At 57.9% G+C, this 19,394-nt stretch overlaps 1 protein-coding gene across 2 annotated transcripts in view; it reads left to right on the forward strand.

Moving 5' to 3' along the window:
- SMARCD3 (SWI/SNF related, matrix associated, actin dependent regulator of chromatin, subfamily d, member 3) overlaps nt 523-19,394 on the forward strand; it is a 30,655-nt gene continuing 11,783 nt past the window's right edge. The window contains exons 1-2 of one of the 2 annotated variants that reach the window (XM_021079264.1): nt 523-623; nt 2,334-2,474. In XM_021079264.1, coding sequence (XP_020934923.1) covers nt 2,436-2,474 — 39 coding nt within the window. In that variant the 5' untranslated portion in view covers nt 523-623; nt 2,334-2,435. The remainder of the gene's footprint in view (nt 624-2,333; nt 2,475-19,394) is intronic. The other variant, XM_021079266.1, reaches the window with a different exon arrangement.

Below are 19,394 nucleotides of genomic sequence, written 5' to 3' on the forward strand. Positions count from 1 at the left end.
TTGTATGAAGTACTCAAGAATAGTCAGATTCACAGAGACAGCCTGCGGAGTGACCAGAGCGGCTCCTCTGGCTGCAAGTCCAGGAAGGGATTCTCCGGGGCCAGCGTCCCCGCGGAATCGGTAGTACAGCCCGGAGGGACACAGATTAGACCAGGAGCGTGCACATGCATGACGGGGCGGGGCGGGGGCATCCGTCGGAGCCTGTCCTTGAACCTGGAGTGGAACCGAGGCCCTCTCCCCACTGAGAGTGTGTGTGTCTGTCTGTCTGTGGTCCCATGCGCCTAATGTCTGCGGTCACATCGGACCCTCTGAAGGTCTATGTGAATCCGCGGGCGCAGAGGCGCATCTACAGACGAAGGCACATCTGTGCACTGACTAAATGAACATCACAATGGGCCCGGCCAGTGCGCGCCGCGGTGCTCCAAGCGTGGCGATCGCACATTCGGATGGATGGGGCGACGCTGACTGCTCTGATCCCTAACTCATTATTAAGCTCCTCGCTCTTTGCAGACGCTCCCTGCGCCTCCCCCGCTCCCGGCAGCAGCGGCGCAGGCGCCGGGCCGAGCCGAGCGCCGAGCAGGGAGCGAGCGACCGCGCTCCGGGCCGGGGTCCCGGGGGAGCAGGTGAGCGACCCGCGCCGCGCGGCCCCCAGGCCCTTGGAGGAGACGCCGCCCGGCCGCGCTGCGCCGGCGCCCCGGCCTTCCCTGCTTGGCAGTACCCGTCTTGCCTCTACTGGCATCACCCCTCCTTCCTTTGCCTGGCATCCCTCCTCCCCCCCGCCTGGTACCTCCTCGCCTCCCGCCTGCCTGGCATCCCTCACCGCCCCCCCCCCCCGTCTGGCGTTTCCTTCCCCCCTCCCCTTGCCTGGCATTTCCCTGTTCTCCCTCTGCCTGGCACCTCCCTTCTTACCCCTTCCTGGCACCTTCCTCTTACCTGGCACCCCCTTCTCCCTGCCTGGCTCCCCCCCTCTCCTTTCCTGATCTCTCCCCCCACTCCTGACTCCCCTCGCCCCACCGCCCCGCCTGGCACCTCCCCCCACTCCCTTTCTTGCACCTCTTCCCTGACTGGCAAACTCCCATCCAGCCTCCTCTCTGATTCTTCCCCCTCCACGCCTCACCCGGCTTCTTTCCCTCCTCCCCTTACCTGGTCCCTCCCCTCTCCCCCTCCCCTGCATTCCCCCGTTTTCCCTTTGCCTGGCACTCTCCTGCCTGGTACCTTCCTCTCCTCCCTCGTGTCTGGCACCTTCCCTCCTCCCCAACTGCCTTGTACCTACTTGTCCCCAGTGGCCTGTCCCCTCCTCCCTGCCCAGCACTTTCCTGCCCTGCTCCTGACTGGAGCTTTCCTCCCCACCCCCTCCCTACCTGGCATCTCCCCCCCTCCCCCATGCTTGGCACCCCCACCCCACCCCTGCCTGGCCCAACCCCCTCCCCTGCCCTCCTCCTCCCCCTCCCCCCGCCTGTCTCTCCCCTCTCCCCCCTGCCTGGCCCTCTCCCTCCCCCCTGCCTGGCCCCTCCTTCCCTCCCTTGTGCCCCTTCCTCTTGGCCTCCTCTTGCCCAACACCTCTCCCCCATTCAGATTGTCCCTCTTCCTGCCAGGTACCTCCTCCCCTGCCCCAGGCTGGTAACATCCTCCCCTCTTGGCATCTCCCTCCTCTCACTGCCTCCCTGCCTCCTCACCCTTCTCAGAGTCACCCTCTGGCCAACACCCCCAGCACATGCCCCTGAACTGCTCCCAAGCCCCCACACTGCTCCCAAGCTACCACACTGCCCCCTCCTCGTCCCCCAACCTGCTGTCTGCCCACAAGTTGGGTTCTGACCCTAGCCCACCGCCTTCCTCCCTGGCAGGGGGTGACCACGAAGGCTGGGCACACAGGGAGGGCCCACTGTCGGCTGGGCAGACTACAGAGCGGGTTGGCTCTACTGCCACCCACCCCTAGCTGTCCCTTGGGACATCCTTGAGCTCCAGAAGTCATCCAGGTCCCATCCTGGCTGCCGGTCATGCCCTCCCCACCCCAGTGCCCGGCTCTCTCCTCCACTCTTGACAGGACCCCCCAAAGGTGCTGCCTCTGCCAGGGCCTGGGCTCTGCCAGCTCCTTGACTCGCATCCTTCCAGGCCTGACCTGTAGGCCTTGGTCTCTGACTGCTTCCTGCAGTCACGCTGCCCTTCCTTGTGCCACCCAGCCAGGCTGGCCCAGCCCGCCCCCTGCTCCCTTCCTACGCGCCTCCTGCCTTCCTCAGACCTTGTCATGGAGCTGGTCCACACAGCAGGCCCTTGTGAGTCTGGCTCTGGGGCTCGGGGTCTGGCCAGTCCCTCCCACTGCCCTCTCCTTTCAGATCCCCCCCAGAATGGCCCTTGGTGCTGCAGGCACGGTAGGCTCTGGGCCCGGGCACCGAGGGGGCACTGGATGACTCCCCCGCTGCAGGACCCTGCCACCTATGACTCCAGGCCTTCAGCACCCACCCGCCGTGGTACAGGTAGGCGCTGCTGCCCTCCCCCCACCCCACCCCCGCCAGCCCTGGAGCAGGAGCCTCGGGGTTCCACTGAGAGTCACTGGCTCTCAGCCTCTGGTCCTACCCCTGGGCCCCCTCTTGGCCCTTCTGCCCCGAGCTGGACCTGTGGCAGGGCCTCTTCTCATCCCCTACCCCAATTGGAACCTCTGCCCAGGCCCTGCTGGCAGCCACCTCCACACTGGCCCCCCCTCTTGCTCAGGGTCCCCTTACTTTCCACTGTCCCTGGGTCCTGCCTCTTGAAGCCAGTCGGAGCCAGGGACAAGTGAGCCTCCTCTGGCTTGTTCCATGTCCTCCCCACGGACACCCAGACACACGCCTTCTCGCCCCTCACCTGTGCGCGAGCGCACACACACACACACACACACACACACACACACACACACCCCAGCACACAGCTGGGAGGAAACCGCTGATCCTGGCACAACTTGGGCTCTGGAAACCTACCCCCAAACCTGCTATGGCGAACATCCGAAAGCTTTCTGGGACCCGGACAGGGGTTCGTTCCAGGCAGGAGGGGTGGCGTCCTGTGGCAGGGCCTCTGGTGGAGCTGGCCTTGCCCTGCCACCAGGCAGGCCTCCGGCTCAGAGGTGCTGGCTCTCAGGCCCGTAGTGAGCGCGCCAACTCCCGGCAGGCAGCGTGAGAGGAGACAGCCTGGCTAGTCCCCCGTCGGGGCCCCTGGTGCAGAAGGAAGCGCTGAGGCACCGTGTGGAACGGCCACCTGGCCCAGAGCCCCATTCATCTGCGTGAGGGTGGAGCTGGGTCCGAGACATGCCATCTGGGCTGAGCTCGGCCTGTCCAGCCCCCCGCCCCCGTCACTCTGGTCGCCTCACTGGGGGGAGTCATCTGGCAACAGATCGGGAGCTGTCACCTGGAGGTATGAGGGACTCAGGCCCTGCTGGCAGGGCTGGCAGTCCAGCAGAAAGTGCCCTGGCGTGATTCAGGCCTCAGGGAAACACCAGGAAGGCCCTTCCTAGGGGCAGTTCGAAGTGGGCTTTCGGAGAACCAGGAGGAGGGGCAGGCTGGTGCCCTGGGGCCTGAGAGTGTGTGCCAGCTTCTCTCCCCTCCGCAGAAGGAGAAGGGAACTGGCTCCCTGCCAGGGCTGCTCTGAAGGCGAGGGCAGCCCCGCCCCCTCTCTGCCTGGCACTCCTCCGGGCAGGTGGTGCCCAGGGCGCTTCGGTACAGGGCGCTGGCTGCCGGGGGGCACTGCCAGGCCAGAGGTGGCACAGCACTGGACGGCAGAGAGCCCCATCACTGGTGCTGGTCGCCACAGAGACACTTGAGTTGTGCCGTCGTCGGTCAGGGCCCCCAGACAGAGGTGCTGCCCACCACCCCACAACCTGACCACCGCCCTGTGTGGATTAAGCTCACGTGTTCCTTGGCTTGGTTTTGAAATGCAGACTCTTAGAGACAAGGTGGCAGCAGGGCACTAAATCCCTTCTTCCTGGGCAGCTCTAAACCTCGGGGGGCACTGAAGGTGGAGGCCAGGTCAAATGGGGAGGCTGATGGGGAGGCAGCAGGGGTGCCTTGAGGGTCCACCAGAACCGGGCCCACGTGATGAGTTCTCATAAATCATGGCTGATTTGAGGGGCACTGATAAGCCGTGAGGGTCTCCCCAGGGGCAGAAGGTGGGTGCCCTGGGCTGTGCCAGGCCTTGCCTGAAGGAGCTGGCCTATAGGAAGGGCCGGGCAGTGGGGGAGGGGAGGCTTGGGAAGATGGGAGCTTGGGAGTGACCCCCGGTCCCCCGAGGGGCCCCAGTCATGAGGTGACTCGAGGGTTCCTTCCAGGATTCCTGGGGAGCCGGGAGTCCTGACCTCACCTGTGTGATGAAGGCAGCGAGGTGCTGGGGGAAGTTTCTGGCGTTTTATGTTGGAGTCACATTAACATAAAATCGGCCTTCTCTCAGCATGTGCGGCAGGCGGGAGCCGGCTTTGACACTCGGGGGCTGGGGCACATGCTGTCATTTGGATGCTGACAGGCCCGCGCTGGTGTCTAGACGGCACGGGCCAGGCGTGGCACAGCTGGAGGCTGTCTTTGGCCCTCGTGCCCGCGGTCTGATTGCAAGTGAGAGCTTGTCGTTAGTGAGCGTTAAGTGGCAGAAGTAATGAGCTGGAGGTGTCACGGGGCGGAGGGGAGGTGTCACGGGGGAAGCCGTGTGGGACGAGCCAGCAGCCCTCCGTCGTGGCTGGATTCCCAGCTCTCTTGAATTGCTGGCCTGCTTGTGGCGGGCGCTCCACTGAGGGAGACTTTGGCTGTGCCCGTGGTCCCCTGTGCCAGTGCGGGATGTGCAGGCCCTCGGAAACTCACCAGGGACCCTGCGGGAGAGCAGCTGCGCACTTCAGCCTGGCCCCCTGTTTCATCAGCTTCCTAGGCCGTGAAACCCGTTTCTCTGTGACCTGAACTTACTCCCAGGAAACTTGAGAAAGTACCTCAGGAGCGCGCAGCCCTTTGACTGGAAATTACAAACTTGGGTCATCTCCCATGTTAGCCTTCTTTCCAGACTAAAGAACATTCTGGGGCTTGGAGTAAGGATAGCGCGCCGGGAGGGGAGGAGAGAGAAGATGCGGGAGAAGTCTCATTCCAGAATAGCCGGAGGTAGTTTGCAGACACACAGGGAGAGGCATTTGGGACGGAGAGCTAGGAAGTCTCTGTAACCAAGGCTGAGGTTAGTGGACGACGCGCAGACCATGAGTCCCAGGCCCCTGCCCGCGATCAGGGAGCAGGAGCCAGTTACACTGCCTAGAAGATGAAAATCAGACCATTTGCCCCCAAAGACTGGGACTTCTGGTCCTGAGACCCCGAGAAGTCCCTCCTGTGTGATGACAAGTTAAGTGATGGCCTCCGCAGCTCCACAGCAGCTTCCTGGGGCTAAGCCAAGGGGTGATGGAATATCATGCTGACCGGGCTCAGTTCAAAGATAAAAATTTAAAACAACTCAAAGACTGCGTTGCCTGTTAGTACTTACAACAAAGTTTCCAGTGACTATCAGGCAGCAGGAAAGTTTTCTTTAAAATCAGCAATCGGAGTTCCCGTCATGACTCAGTAGTTAACGAATCCAACTAGGAACTATGAGGTTGCAGGTTCAGTCCCTGACCTTGCTTAGTGGGTTACGGATCCAGCGTTGCCGTGAGCTGTGGCGTAGGCTGGCGGCTACAGCTCCGATTCGACCCCTAGCCTGGGAACCTCTATATGCTGCGGGAAGCGGCCCTAGAAAAGACAAAAAGACAAAAATAAATTAATAAAAATAAATTAAATAGATAAATTAAATAAATAAATAAATAAAATCAGGAATCAGAGTTCCCTTCGTGGCTCAGTGATTAGCGAAACCGACTAGCATCCATGAGGATGCAGGTTCGATTCCTGGCCTCGCTCAGTGGGTTAAGGATCCAGCGTTGCCCTGAGCTGTGATGTAGGTCGAAGACGCGGCTCACATCCCGAGTTGCTATGGCTGTGGTGTAGGCTTGCGGCTGCAGCTCCAATTGGATGCCTAGCCTGGGAACCTCCACATGCTGTGGGTGTGGCCCTAAAAAAGAGACAAGAAGACTGAAAAATAAATAAATAAGTTAAATAAAATTAAATCAGAAATCAGAGTTCCCATCGTGGCTTAGCGGTTAACGAACCCGACTAGGATCCATTAGGATGTGGGTTCGATCTCTGGCTTTGCTCAGTGGGTTAAGGATCTGGTGTTGCCGTGAGCTATGGTGTAGGTCACAGACATGGCTCGGATCCTGCATTGCTGTGGCTGTGGTGTAGGCTGGCGGCTACATCTCGAATCAACCCCTAGTCTGGGAACCTCCACATGCCACGGATACGGCCTTAAAGATGAAAAGACTAAATAAATAAAATCAGGAATCAAGTACAGAGTCATATTCTCAGGGCGAGAGTGTTATTATCCTCATAAGAAAATAAAGGCCTTGGAGTTCCCGTCGTGGCGCAGTGGTTGACGAATCTGACTAGGAACCATGAGGTTGCGGGTTCGGTCCCTGCCCTTGCTCAGTGGGTTAACGATCCGGCGTTGCCATGAGCTGTGGTGTAGGTTGCAGATGCGGCTCAGATCCCGCGTTGCTGTGGCTCTGGTGTAGGCCGGAGGCTACAGCTCTGATTTGACCCCTAGCCTGGGAACCTCCATATGCTGCGGGAGCGCCCAAGAAATAGCAAAAAAAAAAAAAAGAAAAGAAAGGCTTTGATCAGCATGGGTGCCCAACAGGTGAACTTGGGTACAGGGAGGGGCCAGTCACACACCTTACCCCCAGGACCTGAACCCACTGAGAGACAGACACAGATGGCAGGGATTTATTAACTTCATGGCAGGGAAAGCCAGACTGAAGAAAGAAGCATGAACCTCAGGCCCAGATGTAGAAGGCAGATCCCCCCTGACCTGGTGGCAGACCCCGCCCTGACCTGGTGCAGGAGGACTGGCTGCCTCTCTCAGCAGACACCCCTGAAGGGGAAGGCAGATCACAGGGAACAGCCCCGACTTCCTTCTGCCTCCCCCAGGAGAGGGACTTGTCCGGACGGTATCAGACCCTCACCACCCCATTAGACCCCAAGGGGAAGTGGGGTGGGGTGAGGCTGCGGAGGATTTTCCAGAAACTTCACTCCTGAAGAATAGAGTAGATGCTTCCTTGCAAACACATGAAGACAAGAGAGCAGAGTCCCCTTCATGGTGGGGTCGGGACCATCCACCTTGCTGGCCCCTGAAGCTTAAGTTCAGACCTGGAAGTGACCTTTGACTCCACCCCTTCCTTCTCTCTCTCTGAGGACCATCGTTTTATTTGATGTTATTTCCTGGTCACATCTCAATCACATCGTCCCCACACTTGTCCATGTTGCTATTGTCTCCTGCCTGGATGACAACTGGGGCCCTGCACTGGGTCTGGGCCCCTCCCCCCAACCCCAACCCCCCAGAGTAGCCACATGGGCTTCTTGTAACACAGCCTGATCCCCTGTGTCCTCCGTTTCCTTGAGGGCTTCACGTACGCTGTTCCTTTGCCTGCAACACCCTTCCAGCTCCTTTCACCTGCCTGCATATGCTCATCATTCAAGTCTTGACTTAAATACCACTTCTTTCAGGGACTCTTCCTCCCACCTCGGGGTGTAAAGTTCTCCCTTCTTAGGTCTTGTATGTGAATATTTCATCGTCGTGCTCCTTAAAGGCCCAGACTGCACTTGTCTTGTTCAGCACAGTTCCGCAAAATATTTTGTGAGTGAATGAGCAGATGGATGAGGCTGCAGGGGAGAGCAGGTCACTCTGCTCCTCAGAGGAGCCTGAGATCCCTTCGCACTGTGGACCCTGCTCTCTGTACCCCCATGATCCAAGGGGAGCCCTTCTTGCCTGCCCACCTTGACCTGCTGACCCCTGGGCTGCGCTTTACAGGTGCCCTTGGCCCACGGCCGCAGGACCTGGTCGCCGTGATGGAGGAAGTTCATCCCCGCTTCAGCTGTCCTTGTGGGGACGGAGGCGCTTCCTTCCTGTGACCTTGGTCTTGCCCTTAGAGCTAGAGAGTGAACCTCTTTCTGCTCCCGTGACATGTGACCGCCTCCGGACATGCGGAGGCTGGTCTCCCACATGCCCCGTGTCTGCTCTCGGGGACCTCCAGCTCTGGCCTCTTGCGATGCCCCTTCCCTGGGGGCCTGTGCAGCCAGCTCAGACGCACTGGGAGAGCTGGAGGTGGCGGAGCCCCCCGGCCTCCTCAGAGGGTGCGTGCGGCCTGAGCTGCTGGCTGACCAGGGCAGAGGTGCTTGGCTCCCTGGGGGTCTCCTGTGTAAGACGGGACGGCGTCTGTGTTCGGTGGGGCGCTGATCACGGCCACTCTGCACAAGGCGTCATGCAGCGGGTCACTGCGTGGGTCAAAATGGGATGCTCGGCGCCGTCCCTGCTCCAGGTGACACCTCTAGAACCTCAGCACTGGCCGGGTGACCCGTGGCTCCGGTGGCTCCAGCCCAGCCCGCTGTCCTCACTGGCACTATTGTCTCCTGAAGGCTGGAGTCAGCGAGAAGCCCCAGGGCTTACCGCCTGCAGGGGCAAAGGTCAGCTGTGGCCCCGGTTCTGAGAACTCAGATCCAGCGTTACCTTGGGAAACTTCTCCATCTTTCCAGCAGTGGCTCTCCGCTCTCTGTCCAGCATGATGCAATCTGCAGGCCTGAGAGCCCTGCCTTCTTGGCCTTTAATGAAGTTTTTAGTTGGAAAAAAAAAAAAAAAAAAAGCAGTAAACCAGTGCAGCCCAGGGAAAGAGCCCTGTCACCAGTCTGGTCTGAGCAGCTGGATCAGCAGCAGGGGCCCAGGTGGGTGGGCTTGGAGGGGGCTGCAGGAGGGAGGGGGTGGGGGAGAGGGTCCTGCCAGCAGGGGAGGGGGCCTGAGCTCCAGCTCCGTCTACACCCCCGCCTCCATCCCTCCCCACCAGCAGAAGCATCATCCGGCTGTTGCTTTTTCTTGCCTCAGTTTCCCCTCTGAGCCCCGATTTTACCACCTTGTCCCCCATTTTACCAGGCCTGTTCCTTCAGGAGAAAACCTTTCTTAGACACTCTTTCAAAAATACACCCCATCTGTCAAGACTGCAGCCCTCCAGGAAGGGAAAGAGGGGAGTGTTGCGGTCAGAGTAATAGTAGCCAGTGTGGACAGAGGGCTTACTGCGAGTTTGAAGAATTTTACAGGTTTAACGGATGTGGCCTCACCACCACACCGTGAGGTAAATGTTAGCATTGTCACTACTTTTTTTTTTTTTTTTTTAATTATTGCCACCACTTTTAGGAAGAGAAGCTGGAGTTCTCTTGTGGCACAGCGGGTTGAGGATCTGGTATTGTTGCTGCAGTGGAACGGGTTGCTGCTGTGGTGCAGGTTCCATTCTTGGCCTAGGAACTTCGTCATGCTGCGGGCATGGCCAAAAAAAAAAAAAAAAAAACAAAAACAAAAACAAGAGTTCCCACTGTGGCACAGTGGAAACGAATCCGGCTAGAAACTGTGAGGTTGTGGGTTTGATCCCTGGCCTTGCTCAGTGGGTTAAGGATCCGGCGTTGCCATGAGCTGGGGTGTAGATTGCAGATGCGGCTTGGATCTGGTGGTGGTGTTGCTGTGGCATAGGCCGGTGGCTACAGCTCTGATTAGACCCCTAGCCTGGGGACCTCCATATGCCGCTGGTGCGGCCCTGAAAAGCAAAAAACCAAAAAAAAAAAAAAAATGCTTGAGAAGATTCTCCCAAGTAGAGGTTGGGGCCCCACATTGAAAAGCATTGCTCATCAATCCTCAGAGGTGTGGAGTTCCCTGGTGGTCTAGTGGTTAGGATTTGGTGCTTTCACTACTGTCGTCTGGGTTCAACCCCTGGTCTGGGAACTGAGTTGCACACCTCCACCAAAAAAAAAAAAAAAAAAAAAAAAAAAAACATCCTCAGAGAAGTGCTGCTAATGGAAAGGGCCGAGGCTCTTGGAGGTTCCCTCTCGCCACGTGTCTGAGTTTCAAACCCAGAGCAGTGGCCGCTGAGGGAATCCAGGGCGCTTCTTTATGTTTTATTTATTTAAATGCTTTTTTCTTTTTCCCACCACACCTGTGGCATATGGAAGTTCCTGGGGTAGGGGTTGAATCGGAGCTGCAGCTAGGGTCTACACCACAGCAGCAGCCACGTCAGATCTGAGCCACACCAGATCTGAGCCACACCTGTGACCTGCACCACAGCTTGCGGCAATGCTGATCCTTAACCCACTGAGTGAGGCCAGGGATCGAACCCACATCCTCACGGACACTATCCTGGGTTCCTAACCTGCGGAGCAACAATGGGAACTGCAATTCAGGGTGCTTTTAACAACCAACAGGGGAGCAGTCAGATGGGGAGCAGAAAAGAATATTGACCTTGAGATCAGAACATGGGTGTTTGACCCTTTCAACACCAGTCAGGTGACTGGCTCTGAGTCAGTCATTAACCTTGGGTTCCTCATCTTTAAAATGGGTCCATTAGTACCATCCACCCCTTTAACTTCCTGGGATGTTGAAAAAACCAAGTTATATTATGAATATTGAACAGTTTGTTAGGCTCTTAAGCTCCGTAAAGACATAGGTGTTAATTTGGAGGCTTCTGACAAAGTCTCTCCCAGTATCTTCAGTCTGACACATGCACTTGGCCTGAATGCAGTGGTGTGCTGAGCATTTAACAGCTGACTCTTGACGGGGTGGGAAGGGGGAGCTGAAATCTGATTCGCATCATTTGCTCATTTCCATGGTATAAATACTCCCACCGTAGCTGATTTTAAACTACCAACATGACACTCCAGCATATCCCTGGATATTAGTAGCATCGAATGTATCTGCTGCCAATTGAAGACCAATCCCAAAGGGTATGGATCATTTGGCAGGAGGGCTTTGTCCTGGTGCCTCTTTCCATGAAGGCTTGGATGAGGACAGAAGGTTATGGTCACTGGATTTATGAAAGATGCCCAGCTAGACAGGATGGTAAATATACTAGATAAGAAAATTGAGATCCAAAAGCTCTCAAGCTGGAATAACGGGCTAGTTCTCACAAGGTGAATATTCTTGAGTCCGAAAAGGCAACTCGACACGTGTGGGCTGGGGATGTGTTTTGGCATCATCAAAAGGAGAAGGAGAATCAAGTTTTTAATGGACAGAGAGTTCAGGACAAGTCCAAAGAGGGATGTGTGCATGGATAACAATGGTAACTGGAGTTCCCACTGTGGCTCTGCAGGTTAAGAACCTGACTAGTATCCATGAGGATTCAGGTTCGATCTCTGGCTTCGCTCAGTGGGTTAAAGAACCAGCATTACCGCAAGGTGTGGCATAGGTCACAGATGTGGCTTGGATCCGCGTTCCTGTGGCGGTGGGGTAGGTTGGCAGCTTCAGCTCCAATTTGACCCCTAGCCTGGGAACGTCCATATGCTGCAGGTGCGGCCCTAAAAAAAATAATTTAGTAACAGCAGTAACTTCATTAGTCCGCTATGACTTAAAGAGAATTTTCACCTGTGTCCTCTCGTTTCTCTTTTGCTGTTCACAGTAACGCAGGGAGGGGGCGAGATGATGCGATGCCCATTTTTATAGATGAAGAGACTGAGGCTCAGAGACCTTGGCCCTCTTGCCCTCCTGTCAGTAGGTGGAATAAAGACTCAAACTCAGGTCTTCTGGCCCAGGTCGTGCCCTGTGTTGGGCTCATCAGCACATTGTTCTGAGGGCCCCGCATTGAGTGGCTTTGGGAAAACCAGGGGATGTGAGGGCAGAGGCCGAGTGACACAGAGGAGGGGGAAGAGCAGTGTCATTTGCTGGAGCTGCCATAACCCAACGGCCAGACTGGGGGCTTTAACGGTGGAGACGGGTTTTCTTACATCCTGGAGGCTGCAAGTCTGAGCTCAAGAGGAGGGCAGCTCTGGCGCCCTCCAAGGGCTGGGAGGCAAGGATCCCTCCAGGCCTCTCTCCTTGGAGTGTAGACGGCCGTCTTCCACCCTGGTCCCCTCACACTGTCTCCCCCCTCTGTGTGTGTCTGGCTGTGGGTCCTGACGCCCCAGTTTTATGACACCTGTCATACTGGATTAGGGCCACACTAGAGAGCTACCTCATCTGAACCTGATTAGCTCCAAATAAGATCATGTTCTGGGAGTTCCTGCTGTGGCTCAGTGGGCTAGAACCTAACGTATCATCCATGAGGATGCGGGATCAATCCCTGGCCCCGCTCAGTGGATTAAGGATCTGGTGTTCCTGTGGGCTGTGGTATAGGCCAGCAGCTGTAGCTCCCATTCAACACCCCCCACCTCCCGCCCTGAACTTCCATGTGCCACTGGTGGGGCCGGGAAAAGAAAAAAAAATCTGGAGTTCCCACCCTGGCGCAGAGGAAACGACTCCAACTAGGAACCATGCGGTTGCATGTTCAATTCCTGGCCTCGCTCTGTGGGTTAAGGATCCATCGTTGCCGTGAGCTGTGGTGTAGGTCGCAGATGCGGCTCGGATCCTGCATTGCTGTGGCTGTGGCGTAGACCATCGGCTACAGCTCTGATTCGACCCCTAGCCTGGGAACTTCTGTATGCCGCAGGTGTGGCCCTAAAAAGACAGAAAAAAAAAATCGTATTCTGAAGTGTTGGAGGTTCGGACTCCAACAAATTAATGGGGGTCGGGGGGGACACGCCATTAAACAGGTAACAGAGGGACTTTGATAGCTGCCTTCAGAATTCGGAGGAGGGAAAGCAGGAGCTCTAGTGGCCACACCCCCAGGAAGAAGCGGGGCGGGGACTGGCCTTGCTCAGTGGGTTAAGGATCCTGCGTTGTTGCGGCTGTGATGTAGGCCGGCAGCTGCAGCTCAGATTGGACCCCTAGCCTGCGAACCTCCATGTCACGGGTGCGGCCCTAAAAAGACCAAAAAAAGAAAAAAAAGTTTGCAGAAACCAGGAGTGGTGCGCCAAGCAGGTCCAGGCCCTGAGCCCACCCCACCGGTTGCCTCCCCGAGACCCCTCCATGGTGAGTCTTCATGAGGCCGCTTGGTTCTCGCCACAGCTATTTGAGTCGCAGAGACTTCCAGGGTATTCTGTGTGGGGACATGGGAGCCCGGCTTTGACCATGAAATCCTTGATCAGAGGCAGGTCTCACAGGCCACCTCCTCTCAATCCTACTATTTTTGCCTGGGTGCCCAGGAAACCCACAGCCCTCTGCTCGTGGACGGAGACGTCTGCCTTTTGCTCACGTCATTTCTCCTACACGTCTTAGGCCAGATCAGACCCTCTGAGTTCTCCAGACCTATGGGCATTGAGTGATACCAGGAAGGCGGGACGAGGTGGCCCTGAGGTTGCCTATGGCCTGTGGCCAGGGAACCACGTTCCCAGAGGAAGCACCCGGGGTGGCTCCCGGAAGACAGGGTGGCGTGCCGATGATGTGCCATCCATGTGCGTGGGTCCCGCCCGGGAGTTCATGGACGCACACCTGTGTGTCCATCTGTCTGGCCAGGAGAAGCCCCTGGACACCAGCTGCTCCACCCACAGGAGCAGGGAGCCCGGGCTCGTTCAGAGTTTAACTAGGATTCATTTTTTGGCCAAAAGGTAATTCTTATTCAGGAACGAATGTAACGTCCCCCAACACACTGGCATCGATTTTAGACACCTTGATGGCAAATTCTTCTAGAATTTATATTCCCCGGATTTGAAACAATCTGCTTGAGATTTGGGGGAGAATATTTTAAAAGATAATTGAGGGTAATTCAGCTGAAATATGCAGGCCTCTGGGGATCTTGATTTCCTTCTTTCAAAAACAGGTGTTTGGGGAAGGTGGAGGGTGCATGTGCGTGTGCGTGTGTGTGTGTAGAGAGAGAGAGACACAGAGAGAGAGAATTTTCCCTAGCAGGCAGGCACTCCGTGAGGGGGCATCAGAAAGCAGCTTGAGGTGGAAGAGAGAACCCAGGGACCTTGAGGTTGGGATCCGCAGTCCCAGCCCCAGCCCATAACAGCACAGCCACGCTGGTAGGTGACACAGCTTCTTAGAGCCTCCTTTGCCTTGTCTTTAGAATGGGACTCCCAGCCCCCACCGACAGGGTCTGTGTCAGAGCTAGACAGGATCAGGTGTGCAAAAGGGCTTGTGCAACAGCCAGGTCCCACACCTGAGATGACGGCGTTGTTGTGAATCCTACGAAACGCGAGCACAGATGGTCACACCAGGCAGCATTCGGCAGCGCGCTGCACATCTGGAGTAGACTGGGAGGGGTGCTGTTTACCTGCACCTTCGCGGTATCGGGGTCTCTACCATGTGCCGGATACGTGGGGTTTATCCCTGAACAAGACACAAAGCCCCCTGCCTTTAGGAGCTTACATTCTAACGGGGGACAGAGAAGTGAAACTAACATCCTAAGGAGCCGGTGTAGGAGGGAGGAGGGCATGCGGGCTGTGGGAGAAAATCCAGCAGAAGGAAAGAGACCAGGAGCGTGGCGGGGAGGGGAGGCAGTGGCTTCTAATAGGGTGGACAGATAGTGCCCCGTTGAGGGGGACAGTTGGACAAGGACTTTAGGGAGGCAACAGGGTTAGCTGGAAGAAGAGCCTTCCCAGCGGAGGGAACCACAGGCCCCAGGCCCCAAGGGTGGCGCGTGCCTGGAGTTGCTGAAGAACCACGAGGAGGCCAGAGGCTGAGGCAGAGAGAAGAGTGAGGGGGATACAGGAGGTAGGACCCAGAGGGAGCCGGGGGCGGGGTGGGCAGTGGGACTGGAATGGGACGGGGTGGGGGCTCTTGGGAGGGTTTCCGAGCAGAAGTGACGCCATCTGACTCACTTTCTTAAAGGACCACTCTGGTTGCATGTTGAGACTTAGACGGTTTGGGGCCAGAGTGGAAGCAGGCTATCCATTTTTCCTGGCCTGGCCAGGCCGGTAGCCGTGGAGAGGTGAGAAGGGATGGAATTCTGGATCCAAAGCCAAGAGGACTTGCTTTCTGATGTGGGATGGGAGAAAAAGACAGGGTTCCAGGATGGTGTCAAGGTCGTGGGCCTGAGCAAATGGAAGAAGGGTGAGGACTGTGGGTGGGAGCCAAGCTTAGGGCAGGTGAGCGTGTCTATCAAAGACCCAGGTGGAACTGACAGGCTATGGATAGACAGCTGGGTCCGAGTCTGAGGACTGGGAGAGAAGACGGGGCTGGAGGAAAACTCTGGGCGCTGTCAGCACATAGATGGTATTTAAAACTCTGCGAGTGGGTGATGGACGCCATCTGCAAGGAATGAGTGTAGAGCAGTGACAAGGATCCAGGACTGGCCCCGAGACACCCCACTTCAAGAGGGAAGGCCAGCCAAGGAGACTGACAAGGGGCCCCCAGGGCTGCAAGAGGAAAACCCGGAGAGGGAAGTGTCCTGGGAGCCAAGGGAAGGGTCTTTAAAAGAGGAGAGAGTAGCCCATCGCGGGGGATGCTGTGGCCGGTGGAGTAAGACGGTGGAGTAAGACGATGCCTGAGAATGGACAGCTCTGGGGAGTCGTTGGTGGGCCTGATGGGAGTGTTTTGGGGGAGCAGGGGGATGAGCACCTGGAGGGATCGGAATTCAGGGAGAGCTGACTCAGCAAACTGTAGACCACTCTTTCAAGAAATGTTGCTGCGACTGGGAGGCAAGCAATGGGAGAAGCAGGTGATATGAGTGTTTTTCAGCTAGGGAAGGTGACTTCAGCCTGCTGCTGGGAGCCCTCGGGGAGAGAGAACAAGGCTCATGATGGGATGGTGTGGGAGAGAGCCGCCTGCGAGGGGGGGCGAGAGTCCTGCACGAGGGCACGGCCAGCTTTAGATCAAGCAGAGGATTCAGCAGTGGGATGGGGGAGAGAGTGGCCCGGAGGTGGCAGGAGGCGGTGGGAATCTCTCGAAGTTCTTCAGAAGCGCTCTTCAGAAGCTTTCTCAGGGATGTGAGAAGCAGGGGCCTCAGCTGGGTGACAAGGGGGAGGAGTTGGAGGCTGGAGCAGGGAGATGTGGAAAACTCCAGAAGCGGGCTGGGAGCCGGAAAGGTCGCGAATGGTCTAGGGACAAAGTGAGAGGGCAGGTGCAGCAAGATGAGACCAGTCAAAGTCTGAGCTCCAGAAATGACTGTGAGACCTGTCAGGGTGGTTGTGTGTCTCTCCAGCTACATTCAGGCCCTAGGGTGCAAGGGAGGGGTTGCTGAAGCTGGGTTTAACTCTTTAGTAAGAGAGTCAAGAGTAGGTGCCAGCCCGAGTTCCCTAGCGGCTCAGCAGATTGAGGATCTGGCATTGTCACTGCTGTGGCATGGGTTTGCTCCCTGGCCCAGGAACTCCTGCATGCCGCAGATGCAGCCAGAAAAAAAAAAAAAAAAAAAAAAAAAAAAGTGCCCTTCCAGACTCTTGCCTCCTAATGGAGTTAAAGACACCTGGGGGTCGGGCCCATGTGCTGCTTCCACGGCTGTCTAACTCTACCTTCTACTTCCCGCTGCCGCTTGGCTTAATCTCCCTAAAACCTCTTTAAGGAAGTACAGGCGAATTTGTTTTCTTCACTCAGGTGACACCCCAGACCTGAGCAGACAGTGATTCACAGAAATCCCTCTGCCCACCCGGTCAGAGCAGTAGCGGCGGAGGGCCTCAGAAGCTTCCTGGGGTCGGGGGTGAGATGCTGGCCACCAGATTATCTTGCTGCTGGTCAGGAGGGAGCCTGAGCTCAGCGCAAAGAGGAGAGGACTCAGAAGGGCTGGGGTGGGGCCCCCGTCTGCCAAGAAGGAAGATGGCTGGGGTCTGGGAGTCCTGGGGGGCCCGGGGTCTCGGGGCTCAAGTGGGGCAGGTGTGATGGGGGGATGGGTGCGGTTTCCCAGGCTGATGGAGTGAGGTTCATTCCTGTGCTCCCAGAAGCAGGGGAGGGAGGCTTGCTTCAGCATCCTGAGACCACACCTCCCTCCTGCTTTTGCCCTGAATCTAGCCAGACAGGCCAGTGTTGGTCCAGAGCTAGGATGGTTCTGTGGACACCTACCTCCCCCACCCCGGCAGAGCCAAGCCCTGGGTCCTACCCCCTAGGTTATAGCCCCCATCAGGATCCCACAGAAACAGCATCCCACAGACCAACCCCCTCCTCACCAGAACGGGGTTTTGCACAGTGCCACTGCCACCTGCTTAGTGGTGGCCGTGAGGGCCATGAGAGAAAACTGGCTGCGAATCCAGAATGGGTCTTCCTTCTGGGCCCCAGAGGGCCAGCTCCTCACTCCCTGAGAAGCAGGCAGGTACAGTGACTTGCCCAAGGTCACGCAATGATTTTGGCATCCTACCTTTTCTTTGGCTTTTTTTTTTTTTTTTCCTTCTTTCTATCATATGTCTTTCTTGCATGTGTTTGACAAACTGACACAGAAAGCCAAAGTCACATAGAGCCAGCCCCCGTGATAGGAGCAGAGGGTGTCCTGGCAAAGAAACATTCTTATACAAAGAGGGAGGTGCCCAGCACTGCTCTGGCCAGGGGAGAGCTGTGGGGGTAGCCAGGATGAGGGGAGGACTTTGCCATGATGCCCCTGGCCCTGTCTGCCAATGTCCTGACTGCTGGCTGGAGGAAGCCCCTCACTCAAGGTGGGGTTAAGGTGCAGACTCCCCTCCACCCACCCCTGGGGGCTGGGCCTGGCCCCAAGATCTAGTGGGGAGGGGCGGGCAGACCTTGGACTTGGGCCAGAGCTGCCTCAGGGCCCCCTGGTCTGCTCTGGGGTTTAGTGACCAGATGAGAAGGGGGGGGGCTGGGGTTGGGGATGGGCCAGGGCAGAGAAATCGGGAGTCCTTGGCCTGAAAGCTCCAGGTGGTCTCACTTCTCTCTCTCTCTCTCACACACACACACACACACACACACACACACACACACACACGCAGCCTGCGATGATAATTTCATCCCACCAAAGGAAGGCTTTATTGCTGGGGATACAGGGAAAGGGGGCAGCGGAAAGAGGTCTCTCCCTCCAGTCTGACTTCCTTTGTTCCTCCCTAGCCTTCCTCCCGCTCCCCTTCCCGCTTCCCTCCTCTCCTAGCCTCCTTTTTCTATTCTCCCTCCTTCCTCCCCCTCCCCATCCCCCCTCTTTCCCCTCCCCCTCCCTCCCCCCAGCCGTGTCCCCCGCCGTGGGACCTCCCCCGAAGGCGGGAGGGTGGGACTCCGGGCTGCGGCCCGGCCTCGGCGGCCATCCTCCCGCAGGGAAGGAGTTAAGTCTCTCCGCGGCATCCCTCCTCCCCGCGCCGCCTCCCCCCGCCGCCTTTGAGTCCCGCAGCTAGGCCCTGGGCTGACCTTCACCGCGAGGGAGGCCGCAGTGCGCATGCCCCGGCCGGCTCCGACCCGGCTCCCGCCGCTGCCCGGTTCCCGGGCGGGCTCGGGCGAGGGAGGGCGGCCGCGGGCCGGGACGTGCCCCTCGCTTGGGCGCCGTCGAGGGGGGGCGCGCCGAGCCCGTCCCGCCGGCCGCGGCGCATCTCTCCCTGCGCGGGGAGAGGCGCTTTGCCATTTGGTGCTGGTGGTGCTTCGGCGAGGGAAGGAGAGATGGGGGGACGGCAGGGGGGACTCCGGCTCCGGGGCGGCCGCCCTCTGCCCGGACACGCGCGCGGCCGGCCCGGAGCGCGGCCTGGGCGGGTCGGCCGGGGCTAAGGGCCGGGTCGGGACCGGAGGAAGACCCCCTGCCCACTGGAATCGGGGCTTTCTCGCCTCCCTCTGACCGGCCCAGAGCCGGCGGCGTGGCACTGCCGGGAGGGAGCCCTTGTGGGGCTGAGCCGTTGGGGATCTCGGCCTTTGTGAGATGGGAGTCCTTGCCTGAGACCTTCTGGTCTGAAGGCTCTCCTGTCGCACACCTAGAGTCGCCGCCCGCCCGCGGTAAAAGCAACTCGCAAACGTGCCTGCTGGCGGGGGGCCTTGCGCGCAGGGCTTGGAGTCGTGTGCAAATCCATGTGGCTCCTTGTCCCTCTGGCGTTTGCACTGGTGTGTGTGCCTGGGGCATGTATGCACGTAAGGATGTCTCCTAGAGATGGGGCTGCAGGGGGAGGCCCTGGCCCTGGTGGCCCAGGAGGGTGTTATCGGTGAGTGATACTCACCTGGGTACCACCAGAGCCCTTGGCATCTGTGATCTCCTCCACCACCCAGACCTTCTCCCTCACAAGTGCCCATCCACCTCCTCTGCTGTCTTTGCCCAAAAGGCCTCCCCAAGACTTGAGAACTTTGAGCTTTACACAAAGCCGAGAGGTGTCTGCCCCCATGCCAGCCCCCAAGAACCTCTGTGCTGGAAGCACCCACAGGGAGGGGGGTGCCCATGGTGACTCACACCTTCAGATAAGTGGCAGAGTATGAGCTCTGTCCACTGGCCCAATGGACTCCAGGTGGTTGCAGGTGTTAGTGGGCATTGGCCACATCTAGTGCAGGCGTGGAGGGAGAATGGAACTTAAGAACCGCCCCAGACTTCAGGGGGCTGCAGCTTCTTTGGAAAACCAAATGTAACACACATG

The sequence above is a fragment of the Sus scrofa genome, chromosome 18 (genome assembly GCF_000003025.6).
Source record: "Sus scrofa isolate TJ Tabasco breed Duroc chromosome 18, Sscrofa11.1, whole genome shotgun sequence".
NCBI lineage: Eukaryota > Metazoa > Chordata > Mammalia > Artiodactyla > Suidae > Sus > Sus scrofa.